The sequence below is a fragment of the Solenopsis invicta genome, chromosome 13 (assembly GCF_016802725.1).
Source record: "Solenopsis invicta isolate M01_SB chromosome 13, UNIL_Sinv_3.0, whole genome shotgun sequence".
NCBI lineage: Eukaryota > Metazoa > Arthropoda > Insecta > Hymenoptera > Formicidae > Solenopsis > Solenopsis invicta.
Genome location: NC_052676.1, coordinates 15330018 through 15356091, shown reverse-complemented (window position 1 = coordinate 15356091; position 26074 = coordinate 15330018). Strand labels below are relative to the sequence as shown.

The 26074-nt window shown below is 34.5% G+C and overlaps 3 protein-coding genes, 1 long non-coding RNA gene and 1 pseudogene across 20 annotated transcripts; 1 reads left to right on the top strand and 4 right to left on the bottom strand.

Annotated features, from left to right (window-relative positions):
• Positions 1-7140: 7140 nt before the first annotated feature.
• LOC113005319 lies at positions 7141-13119 on the bottom strand. The gene is made up of 5 exons (XR_003269436.2): positions 12725-13119; positions 12129-12371; positions 8457-8781; positions 8232-8374; positions 7141-7632 (listed from the first exon to the last, which is right to left on the bottom strand). It is a non-coding gene; the product is annotated as an uncharacterized LOC113005319 (long non-coding RNA).
• Positions 13120-14190: 1071 nt separating this feature from the next.
• On the bottom strand, positions 14191-16247 carry LOC120356862 (piggyBac transposable element-derived protein 4-like). The gene has a single exon (XM_039456508.1). The coding sequence runs from the start codon at positions 15967-15969 to the stop codon at positions 14191-14193; it is 1779 nt and encodes a 592-aa protein (XP_039312442.1). The 5' UTR covers positions 15970-16247.
• Positions 16248-19200: 2953 nt separating this feature from the next.
• On the bottom strand, positions 19201-20296 carry LOC113005114 (annotated as a pseudogene).
• A 1674-nt stretch (positions 20297-21970) lies between these two features.
• Positions 21971-23681, top strand: LOC120359426 (E3 ubiquitin-protein ligase HUWE1-like). 7 transcript variants are annotated; one of them, XR_005576195.1, is made up of 4 exons: positions 21971-22112; positions 22225-22391; positions 22463-22480; positions 22649-22696. XR_005576195.1 is itself a non-coding variant. In XM_039456843.1 (4 exons), exons 1-4 carry the CDS (start codon positions 22042-22044, stop codon positions 22993-22995), a joined length of 327 nt encoding a protein of 108 aa, XP_039312777.1. In that variant the 5' UTR covers positions 21981-22041; the 3' UTR covers positions 22996-23681. The 7 variants fall into 7 exon arrangements, 2 of the variants coding, with proteins under 2 accessions (XP_039312778.1, XP_039312777.1); XR_005576192.1 differs by having other exon boundaries at positions 22556-22693; XM_039456843.1 differs by lacking the exon at positions 22225-22391 and adding an exon at positions 22947-23681 and having other exon boundaries at positions 21981-22112; positions 22649-22837.
• A 142-nt stretch (positions 23682-23823) lies between these two features.
• Positions 23824-25347, bottom strand: LOC120359424. 11 transcript variants are annotated; one of them, XR_005576184.1, is made up of 5 exons: positions 25205-25347; positions 24926-25092; positions 24837-24854; positions 24387-24668; positions 23824-24277 (listed from the first exon to the last, which is right to left on the bottom strand). XR_005576184.1 is itself a non-coding variant. In XM_039456829.1 (5 exons), exons 3-5 carry the CDS (start codon positions 24847-24849, stop codon positions 23905-23907), a joined length of 579 nt encoding a protein of 192 aa, XP_039312763.1. In that variant the 5' UTR covers positions 24850-24854; positions 24926-25092; positions 25205-25347; the 3' UTR covers positions 23824-23904. The 11 variants fall into 11 exon arrangements, 4 of the variants coding, with proteins under 4 accessions (XP_039312763.1, XP_039312764.1, XP_039312761.1 ...); XR_005576182.1 differs by having other exon boundaries at positions 24387-24575; XM_039456829.1 differs by having other exon boundaries at positions 24387-24575; positions 24833-24854.
• Between the last annotated feature and the right edge of the window lie 727 nt (positions 25348-26074).

Below are 26074 nucleotides of genomic sequence, written 5' to 3'. Positions count from 1 at the left end.
TACACGTTTCTAAGTCAAATGTTTCTCATCACAGAAAAACTCCGTTCTTCCGTTTTTTTTTTCACAACGGAGGAGAGGTGTTGTAGTCTCATTAGCTACCTTAATTGTCTTGCATATCCGCTTAGCAACAATCACGCCACGAGCGCCCGTTGCATCGGAAACGCAAGATTGCGGAATTGGTCAATCGCGCGAGCAGCGTAAGCATCGCACGATTGACGCGAGCATGACCATATATAGTTACCGCGAGGGCCTAATGCCCCACCATATCAAAAATACAGAAACTATAAGTTAGGCTGCCTAATTATGGGCAGCGGGAGATTCTTAACGCAAAGTACGAGCGGCACGTACGCGCTCCGCGATAAGTCGGACACCCAACACCCTGCAAAACATCCAGCAGCCGAGTGTGCGACAACACGTGATTCGTGCACCGCGATTTGATTGTATTAAGAGGGAAAACCGTTTATAATAAAGTTTGGGGAATACAAGTATTAGTAAAAAGGTGAAAGTGTTATTTGCCACCCTGCGCGTCTTCCTCTAAGTATCCTCCTTGTGGGTCCCAACCCTTCAGACGGACCGAATCCCGAAAATTTTATCTTGTTGCACCCGCCGGTACAACAATTATAAATGTTAGACTTTTATTAAATATTATTATAATATAATTTCAGACTTATTTCATATAAAATCAAATAAGTGTGAAATTATAAAAAAATAATATCAATACCCTAATACCACAGGGACGTTCACTGGACGCCCTAGGGATGATCTGTCGGGACGAGCAGGATATCCTGGGAACTACCTGTTATAGTCCTGAAACGTCTTGTGAACGTCCCGTGGACTACCAAATAAGCGTCATTCTTGCTTATAGACATCCTGTGGACATCCCATCGGGAGTCCTAAAGATGTCCATTCGCAATCTTCGGGATATACAGTCGTGAGCTAAAAGGTTGCACACATTTTCTTTGATGTCATCAATCGGCAAACGTAATTGGTTGGATCCACAGGTAAGAACCAATTACGTTCACCGTTTGATGAGCAAGTCTACATTCCAAAGACCATTGAAGAAAATGTGTTGCAACCTTTTAGCTCACGACTGTACATACGCATTTCAGGACTATTTTAGGATATACTTAGAAACATCCGCATAAATATATTATATTATTACATCACATAATTCCAATTAAGCAAAACAATATTTTAATAACATTTTAAAAAACATTTTTTGCAAAAAAATCAGGAATTTTTGTCTTAGAAATTCCCAAGCGGTTACCCATCCAAGTCGCGACTCCGGTGAACGTTGCTTGACCTCCGTGATCGCTGCGAATTGGATCCCTTGTGATGATCTGTGAACACTTTATACTAATATGTGTATATTACTGATAGATTAAGTAAATTTATATTATCAAAAAAATGAAATATGTATAATTAAACTATATTATTTATATAAATATATATAAAATTATAGTTTTTCTACTGATTTTTACAAATGCGGATTAGCATCGGGAATAACTTTTCTGTTATAATTTGTTTAAATAAGAATACAACTAGAAAATATGTCAATATATTACAATAATTAAATTAAGTACAACAAAATTTTTATTAAAAATACATTAAAAAAATATTGTCTGCTCATTGGGATGTAGATTAAAGTTTCTTTATTTATAGATCTATTTTCTATTGATACTGTTGTAAAATTCTTTGATACGATTAATATTTGTCCTAACTTTTCTTGTATGAATGTATAACCATTTATATTAAAAATTTTACAACAATTGCAAAACTGTATTTTCTGCTAAACGCAGCCAATTTTTGATAATATATGAGCAGCGGCATTAAATCTTTATATGTTTAAAATTGTAAAACTAACATTTAAATATATTATATAATATGTCAAAAAAATTTTTCTATTTTATTTTTATTCATTAGGAATTAAGTATGTGATAAATATGTGTGTTGCGTCCGAGCGTGAGTCGGACGTTTTTGGGAAGGATTTGATTATGTGTTTTATTTATTAATTTATTTTGTGATTTTAAATAGTTAGTAATGGGCTGCTGTTACCAGTCTGGTGTTTAATCCCAGACAATTTCAAAGTGTTATTTATTTTGTATTTTCGGATTATTATAATTATTATATTTTATTATATAAGAAGCGTGACTTAAGAAGCGGTGGCGTGGGATTGGGTTAAAATGATTTTGTGAGAGCATGGTTATAGGAATATCAATTTTATAAATTTTATTTAGAAAAATAAAATATAAATTATTAAATAAATGTTTATACGAAATATAATATAATAATTTATACAAATAACAATTTATGTTTTTATTTTTAACATGAATCCGGATAAACCTTTTGTTATCTCAAAATTTGTTTGTACATTTGATTTGATTCGCAGGTGTTTTAACGTTTTGTTCGGTTTCTTAGTGTAGACCGACGGAGGTACCGGTCGAGTCGGTCTCCTCTCAGGTGCGTATTCCGGTACTGACTTAGCAGCACGACTCCTGAACGCTATTATTTCGTTTTTAATATCCCGTTTGGGAGGACGGTAGGAATCTATGAGCTCCGGGAATTCCAGGACCGGTGATTCCGCTGGGGAGGAGGAGGCGTCAGGAAATTCCGTCCAATAGTTTGATGAATCAAAATTTCTGATTCCGTTCAATTCTTTACGAAGAGCGCGCAAAAACCGCCTACGTCCTCCTTTACCACGGTGGGTCTTCTTGCCCATGTCGCTTTGTGAAGAATTGCTATTTTTGTTGATTAATAAAAAGAATTTTTGATTGAAAAGAAAAAGAAAAATAAATTCTTACCGGCTTTTCGAATATTAAATTAATTAGAGAGAAAGAGAGAAACGTGAGCGTAAGAATGTGGAGTGTGGAACAGCTGAGTGAACTTAAAAGTTACAATTTTCAAATTATTAAATTTTTAAATCTTAAATTTTAGGATTGAATTTAATCCTGATTTAAAATTAAACATTTTTACTTTAAATTTTAAATCTTGAGTACTCAAGTGTCGAAGAATAAATCAGGATGTCTGTGGGATTTTTAAAGAAGGGAGAGAGGTTGAGAAAGGAGAAGAGGTGGCGAAGAAGGCGCAAACACAAGTATGACACCAGGTCGCGCGCAACTCGAGAAAACACACTTCTCAGGGTAAAAAGGAAAAATGGAAGGTAGTGGTGCAAGAAAATTACGCCGCGACCAATCTGAGGAAGGGAGAGCGAGGAAGGAGAGAAGGAGTGTAGGTTAGGCCGAGGCCGCACTCAAGCATAAGCTTGGTGTGGTTCAACTGCCATGTCCTACGAAGGAAAAGTAGTGAAGAAGGGGGACATCCCGATGCTATTCCTCGGCTGCCTCGTTTTTGCAAGAATAACCCTCCCGTCGTTGGGATCCTTCTGCCAGTCTTACCGTTGGCTGGCCGCCTGTCAAGCGCACACTCCGACTGTCCAGAGCGATCTGTTCAAAAAATGCTCTGCGCGCGCTCCTTTTATATGCTCCGGACGCGCGAGGGTGGTTATGGGTTCGAAAATAGCGCTGCAGCGCGCCCTCGCGGTTATCGCCGGCTCCCACGCTTGTAGGCGCCCACGCGGGGGCGAGCCGAAGAGGTAAGGGGGGGGGACCTGCGTTCCGCCGGCGGCCAGAATCTGCCGCGCGACCGCGCGCCGCCGAAAGTTCAAGAATGCTATACGGCCGCGCGCGCTTGCGGGCGCATTCTTTAAATTTTAATATTTTAAAATCGACACATCTATATCGAATGAATCCGATATATATTAGTTAATTATGCGATTATTAATATCAAAGGGAATTTTCCAAAATGAATCCGTAGGTTAACGCAACTATTTTAGAAATGTTTTGATTTAGATATATCATCGGATGGCGTGAGAAAGAAAAAAAATTTTGAATGCCAGACGTAACAATGTGATTAATTATTTTTAAAAAAATGTATAATTTTAAGTTGATCATTATGATTTAGAGTAGTTGTCAGATATATTATAGGTCTGTTTTTTATTGCTGAAATAGTGCACATTCTGCGTTAAAAATAATATTTTGATATATGTTTGAAGTTTGATGAAAGCAAGAAAAAAAAGCTAATGCAGTCCAATGCAGCAATAAAAACAAATCCTACATATACTTAATTTTTTGATACAATACAAACGTTTTTCCTTTTATTAGAATAATTTTATATGTATAAGTATGATTTATAATAAAAACTTTCTTAAATCCTTTATATATAATACATACTTGCATAATATATTATTCTGAATTAGCCCTCCGTAGGCAGTCTAAAGCCTGATCTACAATGTGCTCTTTGCGTTTTGTCTTGTCCTTTTTGCTTTTTGTTTTGTGCTTTCTGCTTTTTGTTTCCTTGCTTTGTGTATTTTTGTCACACGAAGTCGAGAGACATCGTCATGCACAAAAGGCAAGGATTTTTCTGCACAAAATTGGCAAACAATTCGCCAAAAGCTTTGTTTACTTGTATCTCAGCTTTATTTTCTTTATCAGACATATTTTTTATCAGACTATGTTCGATTCACCACGATACCGTGGTCGTATTTAACCTAACCAACATGTTTCTTTGTCTTTGTTGTCCGAGATAAAATTTGACGAACTTCAGAAAAAACAAGAAACACGTGACAAAAAACACGATTGTCGGTAAAACAGTGCGCGAAGAGACAAGAAAGCAAGAGGCAAAAAGCAAGAAATAGGAAGCAAAAAGCATATTGTAGATCAGGCTTTAGTCTTTTTTGTTTAAAGCAAAATTCTTAATTTCTCAAATTTCTTTGCTCAAATTTAAATTTTTATTGAATAAAAGTTTTAACATTAAAGGAGTTAGTTATTTGATAATGTAAGAATGTGGAAAATTATTATAACCGTGAATTTTTTTCTATTTTCCTTAGCTTTCTTAGTTTGTGCCATATGACACAGAGAGACGCCAAAAAACGTCCTTAGGATCGACTTAGGATTTGGATGATCTAAGGACGTCCTTATTAGGCTCGGCTTAGACGTCCCAGGAACGTTCTTAGGATCGACTTAGGACTTAAACGACCTAAGGACGTCCTTAGGCTCGGTTTAAGACTTGTCCCAAGGACGTCCTTTGGATACAGTGTGCTGTGTGGACGACTTAAAACTACGTTCAGTGAGTATAACGTAGGCTGTATATAGAGTTCCTTTAGTTTATTTAACATTCCTCGAGAAATCCTGAAATTTTCATTCTATTATAATGTCCTATGTCCGTCTCATTAGTATTGTTTGTTTTGTCTCTCGGGAGCTGCTCGGAGTCGCTCCGAACGAATCCAGTGAACTTGCTAGTGTTCTTTTAAGCGGAAGTTATATAAAAGGCAATTAGGGTGAAAATTTGGTTCTGTTTTATTACCTACCGTTAGAGCAGTTGAGAACCATTCAGGTCCACTCAGAGTTGCCCTGTAACGCTCCTTCACAGTTCCAGTCAGGTTCATTTGGGTTACATAAGACAACTCGCATATTTTGAAAAACGTATCACGCGAAAATGCAAAACAAAATAAGTGGACATGGCTAGGGAGTAGACGTGTAATATACTGATTGAAAAAATTGTAAAATAAGTTGATTAACAGCACCTCTTCTTAATCTAAAATACTTTACAAATTCTATTTCACTATATTCAGAAATAACAGCTTCATAATTTTCTATGCAATGTTTATTATTGTCTTTATTTTTAAAAGATGAAGAATCAAAAAATATTTTCTGGCCAATAGATGATATTTCCGATGAATCAGATGATGATGACGATGACGAAGAAATGATTAACTTATAAACAAAACATACCTCAAAAAGTAAAATAAAATCAAGAATGTCACATAATAGGATGCACAGCTCTGCAAATAAAAATTTTTTTCATAATTTTTATACGAATTGGAACATTTTTCAGAAATACTCAGAAAATTTACATTTCTTAGAATTTATTATACATATAATTTTAAAATTTTCTTATCCTATAAAAAAAAATACTTTTAACTTTGAGATTTTATAACATTTTGTCAAAAATTATAGAACAAAAATTTTTAGAAAAATCTTAGGATATTTTATAATTAGTGTACATGAAAAATTCTGAGAAAAGATATAAACTTTCTAATATTTCTAAAAAGTGATTTAATTTGTATAAAAAATTTGAGTAAGTTATAAAATTATACAAACATTCTTAAAAAATTATACAAACATTCTTAAAAAATTCTGGGAAAAATTTTTACCATGGAGATTATATTCTTTCAGATCAGGTTATACTATCGTGTTTTCTTCACAGCCGTCAGAGTGGACCCGAGTTCACTTCAAAGTCGTTCAGAGCTATATCAGTAGTTCACTTCCTGTTCTACAAGCCACTTCCGGAATTTCTCTATCTTAACCCAAAGATACCCAGTACCGGGATTCTCTAACTTCTTAACGATGATTGTCGGTATCGTTAGCTATCGATAATTGTCGCTTGCGCTATCGGTAATCGTTACGGCGAGTAATTCTGTAATTTGGCTTTAACGATTATATTCGATGCAAATATTGTTACAGACGTATTAAAATAATTCGATAGCGGTGCAACGTTGCCAGATTTTAAATAGTAAAAATTTAATAACTTCGGAGTGTTGTGTCTACTTTTATGAACATTGAACAAGAAATTTAACTTAATCATCTTCACTTGATAAAACGTATCAAGTGTTGATAAACGTAGGTAGAGAATCTTTACATTGGTTACGTTATAATAAAATAATTCTATTATAATTTTTGTAGTAACGAAAATTAGCTATCTAATTAAAAATGTCGCAAATCACTAATAGGTATGTATGAACTGTGATAAATGTAAAGATAATTATTGAATACGCAAGCCTTTATTAGTGTAAGCTAATGTATGCTAAATATTTTTGTCAACTGGTTGAAGATATTTAGCAATAATTTACTTATTTTATTACAAAATGAATTTAAATAAATAACTTGTATTCAAAATGTGTTTATATTTTTTCTTTTCTTTATTTACAACTTATTTTCAATTAAAGAATCAATTTGTACAATTTGAGCTATTACAAATTTTTTGTTAGCATTTCTACACAGGCAAACATTTTTTTCGACATTTAACAAAAATTAAAAGTGTGTTTACCTTAAATTATCTATATATTAGGAAATAAGTAATATTATTAAATTGTTTTATCCAATATTTTTATTTTCTGATTAATTTTAAATTTACGTTACGCTTTGTATAATCTTATCTGCCAAATCTTTCTGCTATTAAATGGTCTTGTATGCGTCGTGCAATAGCAAGAGGTCCACAACTGTTATCTGGATTAATGTCACCATCATTACAATTTTCATACATATGATCATCACGATCAAATTTATCGACTATTCATGACAAGTCAAATATTCCATGAGCAGTCCGCATATTATGGAAAACTGCACAAGCGTTGACAATCCTTCCTGCGAAACCAGGCTCATACTGCAAAACCCTGTGTCAAGAAAAACATCTCCAGGTAGACTTCAATACACCAAAAAGCGTGTACTGAAGTTCGACACCCGTTCGACACAATTTCTCGCGCTACACAACGCTTCGTTATACATGAAACGTGGAGTTTCTTCTGGTTCTCGAGGCAAAGGAGTTAACAGCCATTCAAAAAATAACCTGAATCATCTGTATAAACAATATATGATACATTTATTTCAGCTTCATTTAAAGTTAAGTAATGCAATTTACATTACAATAAAACAAAATTAAAGAATGCATGCACTAAACAATGAACGATACATGATGTATATAATGATTAATAGAGTATGTGATCACTATGTGAACAGCACAAAAATTAAAAAGTGTCATTTGCCGGCTGAAGAGGACTGCTAAATAGTAATATTTATCATATAAATTATTAAATACAATTTTCAGTTCTGTAAACTGCGTGCCAATATGGTTTGTATGACTATATCCGTCATAAAGTGACGCTAGAAATAATATCAATTAAAATAATAATTTATTAAATAATTCAATTAAAGTTAAGTTAATAGATATATATAGCGTCAGTTTATGAATGTGATTTTAGTCCGACAAACTATATCGGCACAGTTTACAGAAACTGAAAATTGTATTTAAAAAATTATATAAAGATATTAAGCACTAAAATCCATTTCGACACACAAATGGTATTTTTTAATTCTTGTGATGTATATAAGTCATACATCAACAATGAAAGCTTTCTACAGCAATAATTTATAACATAAAAATTAAAATACAATTACCAATGAGATATGCTCGTCGTTCACCGCGATTATATGCGCGTTCTATAACAGCGTGCAGCAGAAGCACTCCATATGTATACATCGTGTCGTGCTCCGGAATATCTTGCATTCACATTTAATATTTTTAAATTCGGATAACATATCTAAAGGATTAACATTAAATATAATTACTTATAAAAATATAAGACATGATGTTGTATAAGTTAATGTTTTTTAGATATTTACCATTTGTACATTCAGTGAATGATATCCGTGATGATTAATGTAGGCTTTTCCATACTCTTTCGGAGCAAGAATTGCAATGTGAGTACAATTGCTCCGATAGCCCCTTCAAATGGCTGACGTGCATTTGAAATTGTATTCTTGCTGATTGCCTGCTTGCTGGAGTTATAAGAAATTGTACCTACTGTCTAAAAATCAAATCGTTGATTGCATCTGTCACTTTGTGGATACATCTGTTGATCGATGTTTGACTCATAAAAATGCCCAACTGCTCACCCACAGGACGTTGAAAACAACCAGTCGCATAAAATCGTACTACTGATAATATCTACAAAATATACATATATGGTATTAATAGTTTGGGCAGAAGATGGAAATAACAGATTTTAATTTGGGCTTCGTATATATATTAATATCATAAATAACCTTGTTACGATCTACCGGGTCTGTAGACTGGCGGTCGTAATGGGGTTTTGATTTTTGGCCGCTGTCACCAGTCGTCATGATTCGGGTGATATGCCCCTCCTCATGACAACAATTATTTGTAGATTGAACTATGTTTTTCGTATGTTAAAAGGGGTTTTGGCTGTTACGTGGAAGAGGGTGCGTGATACAGAAGGTGGAAAAAGGGGGAGAGAAAAGACACTGTCAGAACTAGATTTTACCCTTCAACTTTTTATTGGTTATGATTCTTGTGATGTAATTACATTATGTCTTAATATTACTGCGTGAATAATCTAATTTAGTGTGAGATAGAAAAAGAAATTTAGTTTAAGATAAGCGAGGATGGATTATAATGCTTCCTGTTTGCCTGCGATCTTATTGAAGTCTCGAATTGGCCTTAAGATTGTCACGCCGGATGGGAAACTTTGGAGAGAACAATGGATTTGTTCTATTTTTTTTATTGCTGGTTTCCCTTTTGGAGACTGGTCCGCGGAGGATAGTCGGGGTCTGGTGACCTGGCTAAAGGGGAGAGGTCGCGTAGCCCTTCGTTGCGGGACGAAGTCGGAAAGAGGCTTCGCCGTCCTCCTCCGCAAGTCGGACAGGTGTGAAGGCTGCGGGGTCATGCGTTCTATGCGGGGGAGAGGAAGAGGTTTTAGTTCCTCGAATGGAATGGTTGCTGCGGGGGAGGTTGGCTCTTGCCTCTGAGTCCCTTGTGCAAAGATGAAGGGATCAAAGGTCCCAAACGCAGTGAGCTCGTGTTTGAGCTCTTTTAAAAATGCCCGTCGGCTACCTCGCTTCTCTCTATAAGTCTTTTTTATGAGTCGTTGTAAATTTTGTATTTGCTTGCCACAAGAATTAATGAATAGAACCTCTTATCGTTGTGTGTAAAAGAGGAGAGAAGAGAGAATGAGCGCGTGTGAGTGTTTTTAAAGTGATCTAAAAGAAGAACGAATTTTTAGAAGGAATAAGAACTGGATAGAATCTTCCATTGAGGATTCGAGAAGTCTCGTCTATTTCCCAAATTGATAGGTTTAGTAGGTTTGAGGGGAGTACAATTTGGAGGAGCGAGTCGACGAAGGCGCTATGCGAGCGGGCTCGGAAGCGCGCACCCGCGTCTCGCTTTTTAGGATGGAGTGGATTTTCCTAGTCTGAACAAGCGCCGAGGAGGCGCGGTTTGAGCGAGGCTCATTCAGCGCATTACCTGGCTGCTGTATCCGACATCGAAATCAGGAAAAAGGTTCAGCGGAAGGGTGGAGGTTGAGAGAGAGAGACAGAAAGACAGAGAGACATCCCGAGATTCTTTATGGATGTCCGAATTATTAACCCACCCATTATCTCATCAGCAATTTATAGGTCGGGAGGCTGCAATGGTTTGCGCGCTCGCGATTGCTGACTTCGATAGAAGTTGCAGAAGAAGTAGTCGTTACTGAAGTGACTACTGAAGTAGTGATAGATCTCCGATTTCGCGTCGTATTTATACCGTCTGGTTGTAGACGAAGGGTATCAGGGAGGCGAGGTTCCCGATTTCTGTTAGTTTTTCAATATAAGTAAGCCCTTTAATGATCACGCTCTCTCCGCGTGCCGCGCGGCTTGCGTGGGGAAATCGCATACGAAATCAAGAATTAATTTCGAAGCTTTAAAATTTGATATAAAATGTAATTTTCCAAGGATCTTTGAATTGAGCGCGCAAAACTGTTGTGCTGATTTTTCTGTATCGTTACATATTGAAAGAATCAGAATTTTACAACGCAAACTATTTTTTTATCGATCTTAAATTTTCAGAGGACTCTAGCGGTTGTACTTTTTACGGGATTTTAATATAGTGCAACAGAGTGCAAGCTAAGAGTGAGTGTAAATGATTTCTAGAATGAAATTAATAAGTTTATTAAAGATACTATTTTTAATGGTCTTGCAAAGATAGACGAAATTATCGTACGAGAGTCGCGAGGAGCGTGCGCCCGCGCGCACCGGTGTCGCGACGAAAATTATTCCGAGATCCTTTAAAAATTCCTGTAGGCTACAACGCTTGAGCTATATTAATTTTGATTTGGCAGGATAGTAATGCCGATTTTTCTGAATCGTTACGTTACCGGAAGGTTTTAAATTTCAATATTGCTTTTGGGTGAAATTGATTTTTATACTTTGGTCGTTTATAGTGCTCCCAGTTCTCTCGTTTTTCCAATAGCGCGTGCATAGTAGGATAGTGAGAGAGGCGCTCTACAAAAGTGCACGTTGAAGTTTGCAAGTTCATTATTTTTATCATGAGAAAATTATTTTTCTTTATGACTGAATAAATCTTGGGACTCGACGCGCGCGCGCGGGCGCTTGGTGACGCAGACGGGGGCCGCAAGACCGCGCGCGAGCGTTGTGTATTGCATTCCGCGCATTATTTCTGATTTAATTAAATTTATATTTCAACTAGTGATCTCAGGTTTGCATGTACGGCGCGATAGCACCTAGTACACGCAATCATCACGCGATCATCGGTTTACTATTTTGTCATTATTCTATTAATATTTTTATTGAAAAATGTTACAAAATTTAGAGCGGTTATGTGATGCTATTATAATTCTAGATTTGACGTGGCTATTTATGTTACATTATCTTTATGTATCGAAATTTGTTTCTGAAATTTTCTCTACAAGGTTTAAAGTTACGTTAACAAATGCATGCGGATGGTGCGTAAAGTTAGGGGGGAATTTTGGACGTAACCCAGACGTAACAACCTTTAAAACAATAAACATGATTGTCATAATGAAACAAATATACAGGGTGTCCCAGACCAATGTATAAAGATTACTACGATGAGGTAGAAGGGATCGAGGTAAATCAAAAAGTCTAACAGCAGTTTGCGATATTTGCAATAATTTTCGTGTAATAAAATATTAAAGTCAGCCGAATAAGAGCGCGCGGAGAGGCAAACGGTTGGTCGCCTGAGCCGTAAGACCGCCCGGTTTGACACGGTGCGGTGCCAAGCTATCCTTTTCCTCGCCACGCGCCACTTACCGTTGCCTACAATTGGGCCACAGTGGGCGATCCTACGGTTCAGACGAGCAACCGCTTGTCTCTCCGCGCGCTCTTAATCGGCTGAGCTTAATATTTTATTATTCAAAAATTATTGCAAATATCGCAAAATGGTATTAGACTTTTTCATTTATCTTGATCCCTTCTACCTCATCGTGATAATCTTTATACATTGGTCTGGGACACCCTGTATAATGATTTTCTTACTTGCTCTTCTGCAGATAACCCGGTAATCCTTATTCTCTGAAGTCAAGGTTCTAACGCATCCATTAAATAAAAAATTAAATCTGGTGTTAGGCGGTACAGCTTCTTAAATTCGTTGTTCGTCAAATTGAACGGATTTTCCGTTGTTTGTAATAGTTATTGTTGTGCCCTTTGTTCTAAGCGTTGGACACGTTCTTCTAGTATAATTACTAGTATAAGTCTGCAGCAAGATAGCCAAGCGCCATCCTATAACAAAAAAAAATTAAAAAATTATTTTATTAGAGAAACTAAAAGTTTAAATTAACAACACAAATTCATTGTTATTCATCTAAAGATAAAATTAAGCTTTTTTTTATTATATTTATTCAGTTTGAAATACATAGCCGACTATTGCATATACCACTTAAAAATTATTAAAAAAAAGGAAAATATTAACTTAGGAAAAGTTTTTATTTTCTAAGTTAACATTTAAATTAAATATAATAAGATTAACTTTATTTTAATAGTATTTTAAAGTTTAAAATAGAATATAAACATACTTATTAAAAACACATGTTAAACATGCAAAGAACAAAAATCATCATTAATGTATTACATACTTTTGGTCGTTCTAAATAAATTAAAATTCCTAATAGAATTTCAACTTCTTACGCTGCCCTATGGATTTCCAATTCTTAAGAGAATTAAAATCACCGAATTAAAAGATGTCAAAAACTGACAATGAGTAGCCCACTCGATATATTCACAATCAGACACCAACTTAACCTCCAAATTATGGTTGCGGGAACACGTATTACACGCATACGTATACATTTCATACATACACTAACGCACTATCGACTCACACCGACTGTCGTTAATAGCTTAGCGAGATCTCCGGTAACGATCGCAAACGTATCGACGCGGCTTCGATAACTATCGGAATTTAACGATTCAAGTTATCGAGAGTTGTCGATATCTCTTAGTTACAGAATAACCTTTTGCGATAATCATCGACATCGACCATTAAACTATACTCTAACTGGAATGGGCACTAGCCGCCAGAAAACGTGACGAGAGAGAGTCATTTCGAAGGGCCACCTCTCTTTGTCAGTACAGTCACGTTAGAAAGTTTTGCAGTACCGGCACATGAGAATAGATAAACGAGTGACTTGAGTGACATACATAAATAACACAAAAGCAAAATTGTATTATATTTATTAAGTATTTAAGTAACTTTTTAAGTAAAAGTTAATTTCTTTCTCGTTTCCACAAATTCCGTTACATGCTGTATCAACATAAAAACAAAGAAGAAATTTAACTTTTGAGTAGGAATATAAGGTGAATGCTGACGCATGCGCAGAGAACGCTTAGAAAAATAGAGATGGCCCCTTGCATCATGCTATTTCTATCACGTTTCCGCTTACGGACGTTATATAGCAGTGCCCATTCCAGTTAGAGTATAGTTCAATGACATCGACAGTTAACGATAGCGATATTCGTCGTTAAGGAGTTAGAGAATCCCGCTACAAGTCTGCTTAGGTCTGCTCTAAAATAGACCCAAGACAGACGAAACGAACAAATCTATGATCGACCCCCAGGTCTGCTTAGGTCTGCTCTAAAATAGACTCAGAACAGACAAAACGAACAAATCTATTATTGTCCCGGGATATTCAGGACAAATTCAGAATCATCCCGAGGACATCTTGTGATATTAACCCGGCGTGAGTGTGGTGGAAAAAGATTACTTTGAGTATGTGGCGGGGTGTGACATACCCCAACACAATAGTGTCTGTAAAATTTTAAATGCACCAGAATCACGTCAAATAACTGCAATATATTATAAAAGGGGATAATATAAGAAACAATTTCAATAACAAGCAAATAATATTAATTGTATTTTAATACAATTACTTGAGATAGCAATGGCACTGGTTTTTGGTTCCAAAAATCAAAACGCTCATTTAGAAGAGCCACTAAGATTAATAAGTTTTTACTTAAACTAAAAAAACTCTAAAAACATAAACAACATGAGATTTTGAACAAACTAAACATATAAAATCTTATTATATCATTGAGAAACATCTTAGGAACTAGAATCGAAATTAGCACAGTCTTTGCAAGAAAAAATTGCATGATCCAAATATATGGCTTTTTCACAGCATGCACATGCATATTTAGTCTTTCGATCTTTGCGGCGTGAACAGTCAAGACATCTAACATAACGTCCAGGAGTATTTTGGAGTAATGGGCGCAATGGTTCATTGATTTGAGAAAAAATTTTCTGACGTATGTTTACGGGGATATTTTTTTTATCTACTCGTAGTCGCAAATGCGTATACACCAAACTTAATGCCATATTACGGAGAAATTCTGTTCGTGTAGTGTTTTTGTTTACATTTTCTTGAAATATTATGTTTGCATTGATAGCAGCCATATTCAGTATTCCATAAAAGATTGTCATTGGCCAGCGCTTGCTGTTGCGCGAAACATCGTAAGTAGCGCTCAACTCATCAACAACATCGACTCCTGCTTTTGTTGAGTTGTAGAACGTAATAATTTCCGGCTTTTTCTGGTCTCCAGTGCTTTCATCAATCCTATCATCGTGGTGAAGGGTAGACATTGCAATTACCACTTTATTATTTTTAGGGGCATAAGAGACCAAAGAAATATCCTTCTGGAAACAAAACATTGAACTTTCCGGTTCTTTTCTGGTCTTCAAAAAAACAGGTGGAATGCATCTTTTGTTTTTGCGAACTGTTCCAGTGGAAGTCAGCCTATGCTCAGCTAATAGATGCATCATCAATTCGTAACTGGTAAACCAGTTATCAAAAGTTAAATTGCGATTCGACTTTGAAATGGGCTGAATTAGTCTTTCCACTATAGCAAAAGCGCTGTTACTGACAGCGTACGGCCCTGCAGGCTGCTTCCCTGCATAAACTTCTAAATTAAAAATGTAAAAAGACTTAGCATCTACAAGTGCTTGAATTTTGATGCCATACTTAGCAGGTTTGCTTGGTATGTACACACGAAACGAGCATCGCCCTCTAAACGCCAATAACATCTCATCAATTGTCATGTACTCATGTGCTATATAGGATTGTTGGCAGCACCGAACAAATTGGTCAAACAGCCATCTTATATGAGTCAAGTTATCAGTTTTCTTTCGCTCCTCCCTCGTTGATTTGTCATCAAAGCGAATGCAATTTTGCAAAAAGTAAAATCGTTGTAATGACATAGTCGTCCGAAATATATCGACTCCTGTTCCATCCGTCCTCCATAAGTCGTTCAGATTCTGGCGGCTTGATTTATTTAGACCAGCAATGTATAGCAACCCAATAAACGCATCAAGTTCTGTAGCTGTTGTTTCTTTCATGTAATATAGCCTTTTAGAATCGTTGCAATTTGCTTGTCGTCTCAAGATTTCTTCGTTTGTATGGATCAATATAACATTCTTCATTTCCTCGGTGAAAAAAATTTTCCAACATTCAACTTCAGTTTTCGCCTCTTTTGCTGCTCCTTTCACTCCAGGCTTCTCATTAATTATGTTTTCAGCCCGAGTTCGTATATTTGTTCGTGGAGCTTGCTTGTACCACTTTTGGCCATCTTTACATTTGTAATGAGGTGCATGAACTTGGACAGAGGAGCGACGTGTTCTCAGAGATGAAAGTGTGATATTGTCGTCTGAATCCCCATCACTGTCACTTTCTACTTGATCATCATTTATCTCCTGTTCCGTATCAGATTCGAGGTTATGTTCACTACAATTATCAGATACTTCTGACGAGCTTGATTCGTCCGAAGAATTTTCTAATACCTCATGCAGCATGGACCTAAGTTGCCTTTCATCACTTTCCACATCCATTTTCAGCTAAAAAAAGCCGATATTAAGCAGAGAAAGCGAAATAAGCATTAAATAATTTTGTCACGAAATGCACACACGAGCTATGTGGCGGGGTGTGACTAACCCCAAAGACGTTTACACGCGTGTATCATGAGCGCAGGCTGACGCAACACTGCGCCACGTCACTATCCCCTCCCACACTCCCTTAGCTCCAGCTACTCGAAATTGCTAAAATGTCGCAATGACAAATAAAAAAATATACCGATAAAAACAACAGGTGGGGTATGTCATACCCCACCACATTCACGCCGGGTTAAGGTATTAGCAATATAAAAAAATTTATCCTACAAACAAAATTTGCAGTTAATTTTCAGTCTTTGGAAGTTTTTATGCTTTTCAATTCTTATTTTAAAATCAAAATTATTATCAGTAAATAATATTTTAATCAATAATACATGAATACAATTATTTTATAAATAATTAAAATACAAGAAATTAAATTAATCTCTCTGCTGATCTTTGCAAGCCAACGATAATCACAAATTCAACTTACATTACAGAACACAGCGTAGTTAGTTACAGTGCTACCAACTTTATGATTAAAAAGACTATGTTCAATAGAATTTTTGGAATACACTCCTGCATAACCACCCAGATAACAATTCGTGAGTTTACGTTATCCTCACGACGTGATAATCACGTTGTGCGTACAAAAGTGCATCACAGTGCCCTCACAATGTGATGGGCGCACGCGTGTATGTACGCGTAAAAGCTCGTATAGAGCAATCACGCCGTGATGGGAACATTTCACGACGTGAGGGTAACGTGATAATCCCGCCGTGCGCACAAAAACGTATCACGTTGCCCTCACGATATGATGGGGGAACGCGTAAGTCGGATAAAAAAATTTTTTTATAATTTTTCAAAAAATGTCTTATAATTTATTTAAAAATATCTTGTAATTTCTTAAATAATATACTATATTCACTCATTGAATGATCATTTCCTTATAAAAATGAATGAAGGACATATATATAAGTTTTTCTCCCTCATTTTTAGATTTTTTTCTTTTAAATATATTGTATTTTTTCATATTTTATTATACACAGCATTTAGTATTATACTTTCTTAGAATATCTCATAAAATTTATTTCACAATCCTCGAATTTTTTTATTTGTTTATAAAAGAAGACTGTAATTTCTTTTTATTTAATTGTAATTTTATTACAAAGTTTGCAGATTTAAAATCTTATAAAATTACGATAAATTATAGATAAAAATTAAAAAATAGTTTGAAAAATAAGTATAAAAAAATAATTGTTTACCGTGTTTTCTGGTTTTCTCATTTTAATTTTCCAAATTATATCTTTTTAAATTTTTATCTATAATTTACCGTAATTTTACGGAATTTTTAAGATTTGCAAATCTCAAGAACTGTGAAATTACAGGACTGGATAAGAAAATTTAATCTTTCTTTGTAAGCAACAATAAAAATGTGAGGAAATAAATTGTATAAGACATAAAAGTGCTGTGTATGAAAAAACACGATTTAAGTATAATATGTAAAAGGAGAAAATCTGAAAAATAGAGGAAAAATTGTAGAAAAATTAATTTTTTTTAAATTTTTTAAGTGACAAATTTTTATAAGCAAATAAAAAATCTGAAAAAATTTTAAATATATTGTATATGAGACTATCTGAGAATGTATTAAATATACTGTGTATGATAAAATATAAAAAAATATTATACAAAGAGAAAATCTAATATATGAGAAGAAAAACTATTAGTAAAACTATATTTTTATTGCATTTTATGAGTGAGAAAACAATCATTGTATGATTAAATATAACATATGTTACCTTTGATTTTGATATTTTGATTTTTTTCTGATATTTTCTGATTTTTATTTGCATTCATTAATTTAAAATTGTCAATGAAGTCACAGGATTTTAACCAACAAATCGCAGCAAAGAGCTTCTGCGCATGCATTTTGATGGTACAGTCGCATTCATTATAGTTGCGACATTTTTTTTTAGATGCATTTCTGAACGCGCAACTATAACGAGAGATGAGGAACGACTGCAGTTGTGGAGGTTAGCGCGAAATGTCGAACGTTGATATACAAGGTGTCACAAAGAAAATTTGGGCACCTTGGAGGAAATATAAGATAAGTATACTCGCAAACATTTTTCAAATAGAGTTTATAAAAAAATATTCGCACATTTTTCGTATAGGATCGGCTTTGGTCTAATTGAGCTTTATATATTCATCATTACAGCAACGCGGCGATGAGCTGAGATGCTTAGATGTAGTTAAATAAATTATAACTATAATAAATATAAAAAATTAAAATTTTAAATATTTGTTACAGTTATAATTATAATTTATTTAACTACATCTAAGCATCTCAGATCATCGTTGTTGTAACAACGAATTTATAAAGCTCAATTAGACCAAAGTCAATACGGAAAATGTGTTATTTATTAATTAAAGCTAACTTTTTCTTATTTTTAGAAGGAGTAGAAGACACAAGGATGATACTGAAAGAAAGAGGTAAATAAGATTTTAGTTTAATTATGTAAGACGTAAGAAAAATTTTGTAATAAACATACAATTTATTATTTGCATAGGTATCACTTTAATTCTGGTCCATTGATGCAACAAGCACGCAACATTTTGAAACAGATGGATGGTAAAGTGATGAAGAATGAATTTGATATTCAAATTCTTGATTTATTGGCGAGTTCTTGGCCAGACAGACCACCAGTTGAGAAAAGCTGGAACTATTGAAGGTAATATTATTTTAGAGTATGCGGCTCTTTATATTTTATTATAATATTTATCTATTGCATTATTTCTTAAAAGGATATGAAGACTGGTTTATTAGAAGAAGAGAAAGCTACCTTACTCACGAAAATGTCTTTGGAAGAAGGGAAGCCAGATCCTGTCATATAGAGGATAAAATATTCGTTGCACCACCGAACTTATGACAAGTGATTTATTTATTCCAATTATGTTTGCACCCATTGCTTGTACGACAGCATTGAAAATATTACATTCTCCATGGAGGTAAAAAATGATTATTTCAGTGTAATCTTTATCTTTATATATGTATACATAAATCATTTCCATAACAATAACTGTATTACGTCCATTTGGTATTAAATCTCGCACATTGTTGACGCCAAATTAATTTACCTAAAAGCAACGCATGTATTAAGTTAGAAAAAAAAAAATATATATATATATATATTTTTCTAACTTAATACATGCGTTGTTTCTGAAAATGAAAATATATATTTCGTATTTATAAAGTCGTATAAGTGTAATACATATTATAGCAATTAGAGCACTGTGATTCGCTACGTTCACAAGATAGTTTTACATATAACATTGCATATAACAATTTTTGTAAGTACGTTAAAAATTTTGCAAGCAATAGGCCATTGCACGTCCGGAATGTTATCACTGGCTGTAAAGATCCAACCATAAGTTTGGTCTCTAGAATATCATCAATTGAACGCGAAATTGTATCGATTGAAATCGAAATTATGCAGGAGCAAATTCTGATAAGCTTATGCAAATCCAAATTCTTTGGTGCATTCGTAAGTCGCCTTGAGTAGATTTGTTCAGAGTTTATCATACGTCTCGTACACTGGCAAATCCAGTTGATTGAAACTGCAATTTAAAAATACAATTTTAGTCTTGTAATTTTATATCCATTTAATTTTAACTTATACACACATATGACAAGGTATTAAAACAATTTCTTTTTTCATATATTTACCAAATATGTGCAAATGAAAGCCTGTCTGTCAACTTGTCTTCTCTGTGAATTTGGAACTTTTGTATGCCATTCATGCCTTCTAACGCAGAAAACCTTCTAACAGCACTTTAGATGTACCAGTGATGAATTGTAAGAACTTCGAACAATCCGCTTGATTAAAACCTCACAATGCACCAGAACCATTGAATCTGTGAGTGGAAAAAAGATGGTATAATTCAAGTCTTTCAAACTTGAGCTAATACAAAATATCAAAACGTACTTATAAAAACGTAGCAGTGTATTTATGATAGTCAATATTTGCTTTAAGATCCTCCTTTAAGACATTTACAGTAGGCAAGCCACTGATCAATAGTTCAAGTTCTTGTTCATTAAATATGAAAATTGGTCGTTTAAGCATAATATCATAAAATCCTTCCAAGAACAGACCTGTAATTAGGAAGATTTAAAATATAAAAATAACGTAGAACGTGAAAACGTAATTAAACAAATAGTTAAAACAAACAATATCTTTCTACTTAATTTTGGAAAATTTACTTACTGCTTACAAATTGCTCCAGTCATTTTCATTTGACACATGACCTAATATATTCAAGTTTGGTCTTTTCCATAACAATAACTGTATTACATCCATTTGGTATTAAATTTCGCACATTGTTGACGCCAAATTAATTCACCATACATGCGTTGCTTTTAGGTAAATTAATTTGGCGTCAACAATGTGCGAGATTTAATACCAAATGGACGTAATACAGTTATTGTTATGGAAAAGATTTATGTATGTAACGCTGGTACTTTTTCGGCGTCGGTTACGGGATTTTAGGTTCAGGATCGGATGCTCGGATGTGCTCGCCGGATGTCCGGGTTCGTGTCGAAATGATAACGCCGTATTTTGGTAGTAAAAATGAAAGAGGTCAAATATATTTAGCTATACTTTAGTACAAATGAAATTATACAGTTCCGATATCGTCATCGGATAATACTGAGCTCCTTGTACAACATTACGGCCCTCAATTGCGCGGTCGTCGGCCCGCGTGAAATCAAGAGAACAATCACGTGGTATTCGAATAGTGTCGCGGCACTTAACGGCGCGGTCGTCGGCCCGCGTGAATTTAAGAGAACATGTCGCAACGTATTTGCGCGGTACTTAATATCTAAACGGAAAGGACTTTAACAATTCGGAAACGGACGGACAGTGACTAGGCGCTTTGCGCGCGGAAGTAGCAAGCGGGGTTGCTCGGTTTAACAACATAGATCTATATACAAAGTTCGCGGCGGAACGTGCGATGTCGGAACGGACTCGCGGTTATCGCAATGTAACGACTCGGATGAGTCGTGTGATCTACGGACGGCTTCGGTTTACGCTCTATGCGTACGGTATCCGTTTGTTAGAGTGGCCGCGCGGCGGTCCACTCTAATGCCGTGCTCGGGGCCCGATTGGCCAGTGCGGTTGACCGGTTACGGTCTCGGTACTCGACGCCCTCGCGCTGTGCGCGGGCTGTCGACGGGGTCAGCCGGTTCGGCCTCATCTCGCGGGGTTAGCCCGGGAGGTACGGTGGCGGACACTGGAACGGTGTCGGCGCGGACGGTCCCTGAGAATTCCCGGGGACACTCGGAACGGTCTGGTCGGAGTGGCCGGACGACGAGAATGCCCGTCGTCCGGCTGTACGGAAATGGAATTGCCGTGCGGGGAGAATACCCGCCGTACGGCGCAACGGATTCGGATCGGATTTAGCCGGACGTACGGGAATGCCCGTCGTCCGGCCGGACGGTCCGGATTGGCCGCGTGACAAGAAAGCCCGTCACACGGCTGATCGGATTGGATGGCCTGCGCGACGAGAATGCCCGTTCGTTGATATACAAGGTGTCACAAAGAAAATTTGGGCACCTTGGAGGAAATATAAGATAAGTATACTCGCAAACATTTTTCAAATAGAGTTTATAAAAAAATGTTCGCACATTTTTCGTATAGGATCGGCTTTGGTCTAATTGAGCTTTATATATTCATCATTACAGCAACGCGGCGATGAGCTGAGATGCTTAGATGTAGTTAAATAAATTATAACTACAACAAATATAAAAAATGAAAATTTTAAATATTTGTTACAGTTATAATTATAATTTATTTAACTACATCTAAGCATCTCAGATCATCGTTGTTGTAACAACGAATTTATAAAGCGAATTTATAAAATATATATATATATTTTTTTTTTCTAACTTAATACATGCGTTGTTTCTAGGTGAATTAATTTGGCGTCAACAATGTGCGAAATTTAATACCAAATGGACGTAATACAGTTATTGTTATGGAAAAGACCAAACTTGAATATATTAGGCTCATGTGTCAAATGAAAATGACTGGAGCAATTTGTAAGCAGTAAGTAAATTTTCCAAAATTAAGTAGAAAGATATTGTTTGTTTTAACTATTTGTTTAATTACGTTTTCACGTTCTACGTTATTTTTATATTTTAAATCTTTCTAATTACAGGTCTATTCTTGGAAGGATTTTATGATATTATGCTTAAACGACCAATTTTCATATTTAATGAACAAGAACTTGAACTATTGATCGGTGGCTTGCTTACTGTAAATATCTTAAAGGAGGATCTTAAAGCAAATATTGAGTATCATAAATACACTGCTACGTCTTTATAGGTACATTTTGATATTTTGTATTAGCTCAAGTTTGAAAGACTTGAATTATACCATCTTTTTTCCACTCACAGATTCAATGGTTCTGGTGTGTAGGTACATTTTGATATTTTGTATTAGCTCAAGTTTGAAAGACTTGAATTATACCATCTTTTTTCCACTCACAGATTCAATGGTTCTGGTGTGTAGGTACATTTTGATATTTTGTATTAGCTCAAGTTTGAAAGACTTGAATTATACCATCTTTTTTCCACTCACAGATTCAATGGTTCTGGTGCATTGCGAGGTTTTAATCAAGCGGATTGTTCGAAATTTTTACAATTTATCACTGGTACATCTAAAGTGTCGTTACAAAGTTTTGCTGCGTTAGAAGGCATGAACGGCATACAAAAGTTCCAAATTCACAGAGAAGACAAGTTGACAGACAGGCTTTCATTTGCACATATTTGGTTAATATATGAAAAAAGAAATTGTTTTAATACCTTGTCATATGTGTGTATAAGTTAAAATTAAATTAATATAAAATTACAAGACTAAAATTGTATTTTTTAATTGCAGTTTCAATCAACTGGATTTGCCAGTGTACGAGACGTATGATAAACTCTAAACAAATCTACTCAAGGCGACTTACGAATGCACCAAAGAATTTGGATTTGCATAAGCTTACCAAAATTTGCTCCAGTACAATTTCAATTTCAATCAATACAATTTCGCGTTCAATCGATGATATTCTAGAGACCAAACTTATGGTTGGATCTTTACAGCCAGTGATAACATTCCGGACGTGCAATAGCCTATTGCTTGCAAAATTTTTAACGCACTTACAAAAATTGTTATACGCAATGTTATATATAAAACTATCTTGTGAACGTAGCGAATCACAGTGCTCTAATTACTATAATATGTATTATTACACTTATACGACTTTATAAAATGAAATATATATTTTCATTTTATTATACACATTAATTCTCATGTAATTAATGGACAATAATTTATTCGTTAATATATACGCTGATTTTAAAATGCAGTATATTATATTTCTTTTCATCCGTTTTATTTCTTATAATAAATTAATTAACTATTACAGTTATGTGTATGAATCTTATCTTTAAAAGAAATCGAAGCTACCTTGTGCATCAAAGTGACTTTGGAAAAAGAGAAGCAAGATCCTGCAAACACAAATATTAAATTACATGATTCCTATTTATGAATCATCTATGATGAATTAATAGGTAGAAAATGATAATCTTTTTTTTTTAAGATTTATTCTTTATTTATAAAAATGTAACTGTCAAAAAATTCAAATGCATGTATAATTCAATGTATATTTTATAATTTTTTTTTAATTTATCAAAATAGAGCTTATAATTAAATAGAGTTAATTACTTCAATAACATATCAATGGATTAATGTTAGTATTATTACTGAATAGATTATTAATATCTATTTAATCTATAAATCTTGATACATGAGAGTTAATGTGTATGATAAAATGAAAATATATATTTCGTATTTATAAAGTCGTATAAGTGTAATAATACATATTATAGCAATTAGAGCACTGTGATTCGCTACGTTCACAAGATAGTTTTATATATAACATTGCGTATAACAATGTTTGTAAGTACGTTAAAAATTTTGCAAGCAATAGGCTATTGCACGTCCGGAATGTTATCACTGGCTGTAAAGATCCAACCATAAGTTTGGTCTCTAGAATATCATCGATTGAACGCGAAATTGTATCGATTGAAATCGAAATTGTACTGGAGCAAATTCTGGTAAGCTTATGCAAATCCAAATTCTTTGGTGCATTCGTAATTCGCCTTGAGTAGATTTGTTTAGAGTTTATCATACGTCTCGTACACTGGCAATCCAGTTGATTGAAACTGCAATTAAAAAATACAATTTTAGTCTTGTAATTTTATATTAATTTAATTTTAACTTATACACACATATGACAAGGTATTAAAACAATTTCTTTTTTCATATATTAACCAAATATGTGCAAATGAAAGCCTATCTGTCAACTTGTCTTCTCTGTGAATTTGGAACTTTTGTATGCCGTTCATGCCTTCTAACGCAGCAAAACTTTGTAACGGCACTTTAGATGTACCAGTGATAAATTGTAAGAACTTCGAACAATCCGCTTGATTAAAACCTTGCAATGCACCAGAACCATTGAATCTGTGAGTGGAAAAAAGATGGTATAATTCAAGTCTTTCAAACTTGAGCTAATACAAAATATCAAAATGTACCTACACACCAGAACCATTGAATCTGTGAGTGGAAAAAAGATGGTATAATTCAAGTCTTTCAAACTTGAGCTAATACAAAATATCAAAATGTACCTACACATCAGAACCATTGAATCTGTGAGTGGAAAAAAGATGGTATAATTCAAGTCTTTCAAACTTGAGCTAATACAAAATATCAAAATGTACCTACACACCAGAACCATTGAATCTGTGAGTGGAAAAAAGATGGTATAATTCAAGTCTTTCAAACTTGAGCTAATACAAAATATCAAAATGTACCTATAAAGACGTAGCAGTGTATTTATGATACTCAATATTTGCTTTAAGATCCTCCTTTAAGATATTTACAGTAAGCAAGCCACCGATCAATAGTTCAAGTTCTTGTTCATTAAATATGAAAATTGGTCGTTTAAGCATAATATCATAAAATCCTTCCAAGAATAGACCTGTAATTAGAAAGATTTAAAATATAAAAATAACGTAGAACGTGAAAACGTAATTAAACAAATAGTTAAAACAAACAATATCTTTCTACTTAATTTTGGAAAATTTACTTACTGCTTACAAATTGCTCCAGTCATTTTCATTTGACACATGAGCCTAATATATTCAAGTTTGGTCTTTTCCATAACAATAACTGTATTACGTCCATTTGGTATTAAATTTCGCACATTGTTGACGCCAAATTAATTCACCTAGAAACAACGCATGTACTAAGTTAGAAAAAAAAAATATATATATATATTTTATAAATTCGCTTTATAAATTCGTTGTTACAACAACGATGATCTGAGATGCTTAGATGTAGTTAAATAAATTATAATTATAACTGTAACAAATATTTAAAATTTTCATTTTTTATATTTGTTGTAGTTATAATTTATTTAACTACATCTAAGCATCTCAGCTCATCGTTGCTGTAATGACGAATATATAAAGCTGAATTAGACCAAAACCGATCAAATACGGAAAATGTGCGAATATTTTTTTAAAAAATCTATTTGAAAAATATTTGCGAGTATACTTATCTTATATTTCCTCCAAGGTACCCAAATTTTATTTGCGACACCTTGTATACCAACGTTTGACATTTCGCGCTAACCTCCGCAACTACAGTCGTTCTCATCTCTCGTTATAGTTGCGCGTTCAGAAATGCATCCCAAAAAAAGTGTCGCAACTATAATGAAAACGACTGTACACCCAAGGACTTTGATTTTGTCCATGGGGAAATTTTCCAAACTGAGAAGTCACCACTTTCTACATACTCGCAGTTTATGATTAATGAAACAACTAGAGCTTATTGGTCGTTACGTTAATCATGAACTGTAAGTATGTAGAAAAATAGCGACTTCTCAGTTTGGAAAATTTTCCCATGGACAGAATCAAAGTCCTTGGGTGTACAGTCGTGAGCTAAAAAGTTGCAACACA